General features: G+C 37.0%; 1 protein-coding gene across 2 annotated transcripts; it reads right to left on the bottom strand.

The window, feature by feature from the left end:
* Positions 1,518 to 5,401, bottom strand: LOC107645330 (ribonuclease P protein subunit p25-like protein). Of its 2 annotated transcripts, none has more exons than XM_021103613.1 (9): positions 5,243 to 5,401; positions 4,987 to 5,109; positions 4,230 to 4,334; positions 3,994 to 4,082; positions 3,798 to 3,872; positions 3,368 to 3,429; positions 3,232 to 3,291; positions 2,582 to 2,776; positions 1,518 to 1,967 (listed from the first exon to the last, which is right to left on the bottom strand). In XM_021103613.1, exons 2-9 carry the CDS (start codon positions 5,107 to 5,109, stop codon positions 1,888 to 1,890), a joined length of 789 nt encoding a protein of 262 aa, XP_020959272.1. In that variant the 5' UTR covers positions 5,243 to 5,401; the 3' UTR covers positions 1,518 to 1,887. The 2 variants fall into 2 exon arrangements, with proteins under 2 accessions (XP_020959272.1, XP_016204821.1); XM_016349335.2 differs by having other exon boundaries at positions 4,230 to 4,310.

The following is an 8,862-nucleotide window of genomic DNA, read 5'->3' as shown; positions in this document are numbered from 1 at the left end:
ACAGCTGAAAAATGACTAGTCAAGTAAAACAGAAATATTCACGGTACAGAAGTAATAGAGACGCGTCGTATTGTTTCTCAATTAGTAAACTTCTGATCTTTACTTAGGGGTAATTTTAATTTAATTTTATTACATGATTATTGTTAGAGTCTAATTAGCATCAATTAGATTAATTTAGCATTATTTAACATATCTAGATATTTATTATAGGATATTACGTCTTTATTATAGCATTATTCTCTTAGCACCTATAAATATTCTTCTATATTGTATTATTCTATACAACTTGAATACTCACAAACATTTTTTCTATTGTTCCCTCTCTCCTTTCTAACATGGTATCAAAGTCATGTAATCCTCTTTGATGAGAGTAAGTTGATTTTCTTCTAGTAAAATTACCATACTTTTCTGCCGTGTCATTTTTTTTCCTTTTCTTTTGTTAATGCTTTGATGTTTTTCTGATCTCACCGATTAGCCATTTTTTTCCTTTTCTTTTGTTAATGCTTTGATGCTTTTCTGACCTCACCGATTAGCTCATCCACTACTTACTTATTGTCACTTTTCAGCAGTTTGCCAATTTTGTCTGCGCTTCTTTCCAATAATTCTATTTGCGCATTCTTCAGACAGTTCCATCCGCATCCGTTCTATCAGTTTATGCATTTTTTTATTTAGTTGTTTCAAGTAAGTTTCAAACCCAAATTGTCACTTGAGTTTGAAAAGAAATGTTAGAGTATAATTAGCATCAATTAGATTAATTTAGCATTATTTAACATATCTGAATAGTTATTATACGATATTACGTCTTTATTATTTCAATTCTCTTAACACTTATAAATACCCTTCTATAATCTATATTGTATCATTTTACACAACTTGAATATTCACAAACATTAAATTTTTTTATCCATTTTGTAGGTGTAGATATCACTTCAAGAGAAAAGGGTCGATATTGTCGGGAGCAAATATTCATAATTATATCAATAAAAGGGTGCCTAAAACGGTGAGAAAAATAATGTGATTCTGAAAGAAAAACATTATACGGAGGCTCAACAACCATGTTCTATATAAGTAGCTGACATTACATGATATAAAAAATATAAGGCATCACATTAAAATGTGGTAAAATGATGGGAGTTCAATAAAAATATAAATACACGCAGAAGTACAAATTCGAGTGATAAAGAACGAAATTATGAAGAGAAAAGAAAACAAATGTTGACGTTCCTCCAACATGTGCGTTACTGATTTTGCTCAAATTGCACTGGCTGTTGCCTCTCCACTCTTTCACCGCACTTTCATTTCCCTGGTGTCAGCTGGAAAACAGAGTGCTCCAATCCTATAATTCAAAGCCACCCAAGGCCTCATCTGTAGAGCAAGTTTCTAAGGAAATATCTAGTCATGTAATATCACCTATAGCATATTAATAAACAGTAGACACAATATACAATTGCATATCACTATGAGTCTATGACATACATATCTAGCTGCCACGTTAACCACCTCTGCAAAGGGAAAACTTTATCATTACAGATAAGACTAAATCATGCACTCTACTGCAGCGTAAGATAAACAAAAATAGAGTTTAGTTTAAACACATCTCTAGCAAATATAAATTAAAGAATGAGATTCAGGGCCTTAACAGAGGTACAACTTTTCAAGCATCTAAACCTAGGTCTAAAACATGAAGGCTGCTTCATAAAGCAACAGCCTCCAACTAAGTCTACTGAAACTGTAAGAAAATGCCCTAAAGTACGTTGGGCCCCAAAGAAAAAGAAAGGGGAAATGGGGAAAATTGAAGAAATAAGTTAAAATCAAAACATAACATTGGACAAGGTATTCTTCCAATCAAATCATGAACGGTGCACTGAAGGTGGCCAATCGGCTGCCTCAAGCAGCTGCCTGGATTGGCCCATTGGATCTAAAGCCACGACCCCTTCCACGATAACCACCCCTGCCACGGCCACGACCTACAATAAAATTTAATCAGATAATCATAAAGAAGTTTCAAGCAGCTTATTGTCTGTTATCTCATATTCATATTTCATTTTATCCATCATAGCTTGTTAAATCATAAAACATGAATTCGTCAAACAAGTTACAACAAAGAAATTTCCATAACTAAACTTCGCATGGTTAGGTAAGTACTCTTTTCTTAATAGTATTTAGATTTTCATCCTGGAATCAATAATAAGTACACAACTTCAGTTCATACAGCGATGAACATAGTCCACATACCACCACATCCTGATGAATGATAACCACAAGTTTGACAAATGCAGCATGTAGCAAGATTTAAATGTAATATACTAATATATCATATCAAGTATTTCATGAAACTCTTATAAATCAAAATAACCACCATTGCAGGATAATATAATGCTATATCTCCTCATGTCTATACAAAAAAGGCACTGTATAAGAGGGTATCTTGCAGTGTACCCTTGGATAAAAAAGTTAAATGATGAATGTGAAAGAAGATTATAGATGATATCTTATACATAGAACAATGAACTTGATAATTTTAGAATATAAAGGGAAAAAAATAAAAATAAAAATAAAAGAAACAATAGGGATTAAGTACCACGTCCTTGGGGAGGTACATCTTGGTTGTATCCACCATCTTGCTGCATATCAAGCTGAGGTCCATTGTATCCTCCCCTTCCACGACCACGGAAACCACGTCCTCTTCCTCTTCCTCTGCCCCTTCCCCCCCTGGGATTTCCCATGTTGCGATCCCAGCCTCCATCCTCATAATCAGCTGAAATAAAACCATTACCTGAAAAGAACACAACAGCCATATCAAATATGTCCATAGAATCAACATTCTGTTAACCTGGTCGGTTCACATAACTTGCAAACAAAATATTTTTTAAAAGAAAAATTCAGACAAGTTTCCCTAACGTTTAATGTGATTAACTGGTTGTGGACAAGTTACATGAAAGGTTATTGAAACACATAAAACTCGATTATCAAGTTGCACTCATGTGTACTTGAAAACTCTATACCCTATGCCATATTGTCACCACTTTCTCAAATGTTTACATAACATCCAAGGCATTAACTTTAGATTGAAAATGCAAAACTGAGATGAGGAAAATATAATGGACTAAGTTAAAGGGCTCGGTCATTACAATTTACAATTGATTTATCCAAGAGATATCAAAACCTATAAACCTCTAATTATAAACATGACATTGAATATAAAAATGAATGCAAGAACAGGATACATACCTCTGGCCCTTCCTCTTCCTCGGCCCCCACGACCTCGAATTCGGCCATTTGGTGAACTCTCTGCATAACACAAAGGTTATATGGATGGAGAAAGAGACATTCATTTTCCAAAACACCAATTGTTATATGAACCTACCTCCTTCATAATCAAAATCAGCAGATGCCTTCACCTGGTCAGCTGGTAATGGAGGCTGATACCTAAAATGGCAAAACAAATTAAAGATCATATCAAATACTCACAGTTTATAACAATAAAACTCTTTCAATACATGAAATCTTGGAAACAGCTAAGGAAGTGCAGATAATCAGTACACATTCTCTAACTTATTAACAACCAAGAGAAAAAGCATAAAGCAACTTATTTTTAGGGCAATTAAAATAGTAATATAATAAGTTGTGTTAAGTGCCAAAAGCCCTCTGCATGCTGATGAAACCCAAGTACATGACCAGCCATAGTCAAAGCAAGGAACTTCCAAGATGTTGTCTTGTACACATCCACCACAACCACCTCTTGCACGTAAAAATTTTTTGCTTAATGACAATGCAAGTGGGAAAAGGCAACTTACCCCACAGATGATGTATTGATTTCCTTCTTAGAAAGGGTTATTGTTATCATTGATACATGTCTTGTTGTCTCCAAACTGCATGATGGACAACATCAAATAATCAAATAAAATATGTGGAAAAAAAAGTACAACCTGAATGAAATGCTGAACACTTTAATCATTCAGGTTTAAAATACTATCCAGAAACTGCACTTACGGAAGGAGGCCTTCCTCTAGGGGCTCCCAAGTATCAGTAATGTCAGTGGATCCAATTTGTGTATTCTGGTGGAGACCCACAATTCTCCTCTGCATTATTTGATCACCCCCAACCACAGAAGCAAACCCAAAATAAATAAATAAAAGAAAACATAGAGGACGACTCATCAGAACAAAACAAAATATCATGTATGAAGATTACATAGCCCAGCTCAGCCAATTACAAAAGGAACAAACCTTGATCAACTCCACAATTGTCACAGTTTTGTTGATAGCTCTACCCATTGCTTTGAAGACAATTTCATTGGAACCCTTTTCCTGTGAAGAAGCAAACAATATAATCTGAGAAAAAAAACTGATCAAAATGGTCCTCACAACAGCACTGGATACATAACATGTCAAATTCATCCAGATAAATTTCCCAAGTTTTTACTTTCATTTTGTTTTGACACTTCTATTTTTGTTTTTTCTATACCAATATAAATGGGGAGTTCCATAATATTCAAACACATAAGTGTTTTTTTAATGTTAATAATAACTCATGGTAACATTTGAATCATTGTCTCTGATTTTTTTGTTCAACAATTATGTTTTTTTAATATGTTATACTATTCACATGTATAGTTTGTAAAATATATTGTACCCCTTTCATGTATTTCATCTATATCCCGTGCAGTATGGTATAAATATCCTGAATTGCACACGTAATTAATAGGTGTGCATAAATTTAATTTAGGTTAAAAAATGCTTACAATATAATGTGTTCCCAAAACAGGTTCTGAAAATTAAAAAAGAAGTATGTCACAAAACAAAGCTATTGCCAAAGAGGACTTAGTTAAGCGTTGTAGCAGCGAAGCAGGATTCTTTTGTTGTGTCAATTCAGCAGTTCATATGAAGAAAATTCTAATTTTATACAAGGAATAGAACAAAGCAAGCACGTAAAATTGAGAAGGCAGGGTAAGTTGTGGTAATGAAAGAATAAATAGAAAGGTGCCTGAAGCAAGGTCATGGCATAAGTAATGTAGTTGCGCATCCTGCCCTGACTTGTGATACGGATCTCGTTTTCATCGATTGGCGTTTCTGCCCTTGGCTTCTCCACCTTCTGATACCGATCCATCTATTCGTTACAATGCCACACACCAACACCAAAAATAAAAATATAATGAAAATCACATGCTGAGTTAAAAGAAGGTTCTAGAACATGAGTGGAAAAAGGAATCGATCTGAGAGATAGAAAGAGTTAGGGTTACCGGGAATCCTTGGTCGTAAAGGATGGATAGAGTGTTTGCTTCTCCCCCACACCGCACCAACACGAAGCGCCAGCGAGAGCCCTCTTCTACGGCTTGTATTTTCTATTACGCCCTAACCTCTTTACTGTGTCTTCTCCCCCTTATATATCTCCCACCTTCTCCAAACTGCCCTAACCAACACTCACTACCTCAACCTCCCCTTCCCACGGCCCAATTCCCTTTATGGGCCTTACCCATCTCCACTTTTTTTATTTGGGGTCAATGCGCAATTAGAGTAGAAATTTTTATTTTACTGGCCACAGAAGAATTTCTCAGACTTGAGGAGGTAGTTGTACATAATCGAATCTGGTAGCAGTGGATCTGCTAGAAGATCTTTGGCAAATATGGTACGGGACTTGAAGACTCGATCCTACTTGGTGCAATAGATGATTAGTATTTTAATTAGAGTCCTTTTTAAATTAGAATATCGAGTATGGGTATTGATAACGGTTTTTTTTTTTTGGGGTAAAAGGTATTTTTGTGTGTGAGTTTTTTGTCATTGATATTAACTTGTGTTAAGGTTATTCTTTTTTTTTTTGGTTTCCCACGGTATCCCCTAACCCGGCAGGTCAAGGACTAATCCGTCGCGGTACTGAGCTCCATTTAAGGGTTTGCCGCTGGCCAATGGGTTGCTGCATGCACAAGGCGGGATTCGAACCCCCGACACTTGCTTAAGCGGACTAGTGAGCTAACCACTAGACCAACCCAACTTGGTTAAGGTTATTCTTTTAGACATGACCCAACTATATTTGGTCTCTTTTTGTGTTATGTGTATACTACTAGTTGGATTTCTTTTCTTTTGGGCTCCATTATCGAACTCACACATACCCACAAACATACAAAAAAAAAAAGGAGAGGGTGGGGTGGGATTGTAGGAATTGGGATGGCAGGAATCAAAGCCTTCTGACTCCCACATTTTGGCAGTTGCCACACAAAATTTTCTATATATATTCCAAGAACCTAAAAGATAAAACACAAGAAAAGTTTTCTCTCTATTTTGGAAACAACCTCATGAGAGTCAAATAATGTCATCTATGTGATAAACACAAGTGGGTATTATTAAATCCAATAATTATGTCTTTTGGCAACTAATAATAATAATAATAAGACAGAGAGAGAGAGTAGGTGAGAGAGCGTGAGCGGAAACACTGGGAGGGGTAGACATAGGAAACAAGACAAAAATCCAAGAGTTTGGAATTGAGAAGAGTATCAAATACTTGAGAATGAGTCTTTCTCAATCTTTATGGATAACTTTTCTAAAGATATATTGAAGAGAGAGTTGTTTCAATTGTTCAACTGGACGGGACGTATAAATGATATATCTTTATCACAAAAACAAAAAAGTGATAATATACATTTTTGCGTTCATATGTTACACCACAAAAGGAGGGGTTTTGAAGGCTATAAGGGATATGAATAAGATGAGGCTAAGAGGTAAAGTGATTTTCGTGGAGGAAGCGAAATACAGGAGAATGTCGAGTACGAATGAATTGAAGATAACTCAGAGAAAGTCAGACGATCAAAACACTACTATTGGTCCGTTGAAACGTTTAAAACCATAGGAGGTCAATGGGGTGAAGTAGTTGGATGTGATACGATGACGGAATCGTGCAATTACTTCAGTGTTGGACGAGTGCAAACTGATACCTGTGTTATGGACGTGATCAACGAATGGATTCATATTACAATAAGCATTAGCGAGTTTGATGTTTTGGTGAAAGAGGTGGGGTGCGAAACATATGGAATAGATTGTAAGTTGGATAAAAAGGCTAATGAGGACACAAGCTGTGAACAGCAATGGACAAGTACCGCAGGGAAGTGTTTAAAGGTGGCTGTCATATCGGTGGGGCGAACAAATCTACCGGATTGTGTAGACTAGGCGGCAAAACTGATGATGATAGTGACTCGAGGTGGTGAAGAAGATAAGGACAAAATGGTAATTTCAGAAGATATTTTGAACGAGTGAGTTAATGAAAATTTAAAACAGAATCCTCTTAATTTGGTAACCTACAAATCAAATAATGATGTTAATGAAGAAAGTGCTAATTTTGTGGGAGAAGCCATTATAAGAAATAGAGAAGATTCTGATGAAACTGTGTCATGGGCTTTTGGCAAATTGAAATGTGGGATTAGGGGATGCCACAAGGGGGTGAAAAATGAACATTAGCATTAAGAAAAGAGGGCTCATGAATGCTAGTCATCCTAATATGGGCCACACATTGCAAATGGGCCTATTTCTACCATCAGGATCAACCTTGAGGGGCGTTGGAGCGGGCGAATTAGGTGCCGGTACGGGTCTTGTGAAACCAGACCTCGTGGTGCTCAATACCCTAACGCTGAGCCATAGTACATCAATGGGACGAAGGTTTGTTGGGGAAGGGGGCGCTAATTGGTCCCAGGACACACGAGCATGGCCATCTGGGGCTGAACCGTGGGAGTCATGGTTTCAATAACTGTGTGGTAGTGGCTAATGGTGGTGCTGCGTTGGAGCCGATGATGAATGCTGGGTAGGGGGACGGGATGGTGGTTGGGAATGTCAACGGAGCGGCGATTCTGGTGGAGTTGGAGGATGAAAGTTTCAAAGGGTTTGTAGGGACTAAAAACATCGGACTTGGGATGGATAAAGGTGATGGTGATGTTGGTGGTGAAAATGGTGGAAGTGGGGATCTTAGTGATGAAGGAAACTTTGGGGATGTCGACGGGGATAACGATTCAAATGGAAAGAACAATACCATAAGCGAAGCTGAAGATCGAAACTGGGCAATTAATGAATTAAAGGTCTTTGATGCTGTATGGACGTGCTGAATCGAAGGTATGTTGGACAATGATGGTGCAAGGAGGGATGGAGTTGGAGATACTCAAAAAGGAAAAGCCGGAGATGAAAATGATGGGGCTTTCTGTGACAATCAGAGTGCAACATTGGAAGAGCAAATGCTAGAAAATAAGAGGGCATGGGAAATAGCAGTGGAGTCCTGTGCAGTGTTGAAGAAGATGATATCATGGGTATCCTCTAAGCTCAAAATGAAGAGATTGCTCAAAAAAGAAGACTAGCAAAACAAAAGGCGAAAGCAAGGCGCTGCAGACCTAAAAATAAAAATAAGGTGTCTAACAATCACTACAAGAAAAACACCCATTCAGGTACACTTGAAAAGTGTAGCCAAAAGTGAAAAAAAATGATGCCTTAGGCTACGGCTACGCTTTTGGGGGTGATTCCTATTCGGCTGTTGCCTATTCTCAAAGGCTACGCTTTTTTGCACCAAGGGCTACGCTTTTGGCATTTGGGAATAGGGTGCGCTTTTCAAGTGATGCTGTCCAGGACCAAATTAAAGGCTACGCTTTTCAGCTTCCATTTTTACCAGAATAGGCTACGCTTTTCAACGCTACTGCATCACCTGTAAAGCATAGCCACATTGTAACCATTGTTACTTTTTATAAGTGTAGCCTTAGGTCCTTTGTTTTTTTTTTCTAGTAAACTATAGCTACTATATATAAGTGTAGCCTTAGGTCTCTCATTTTTTTGTATATATATATAATATTCTACTAATTATTAATACAACATAATATTTAATAATATAATTGCA

This window comes from Arachis ipaensis, chromosome B06 (genome assembly GCF_000816755.2).
Source record: "Arachis ipaensis cultivar K30076 chromosome B06, Araip1.1, whole genome shotgun sequence".
Taxonomy (NCBI): Eukaryota; Viridiplantae; Streptophyta; class Magnoliopsida; order Fabales; family Fabaceae; genus Arachis; species Arachis ipaensis.
The sequence above is the reverse complement of the archived record's forward strand: the minus strand, read 5'-3'. Positions and strand labels throughout refer to the sequence as shown.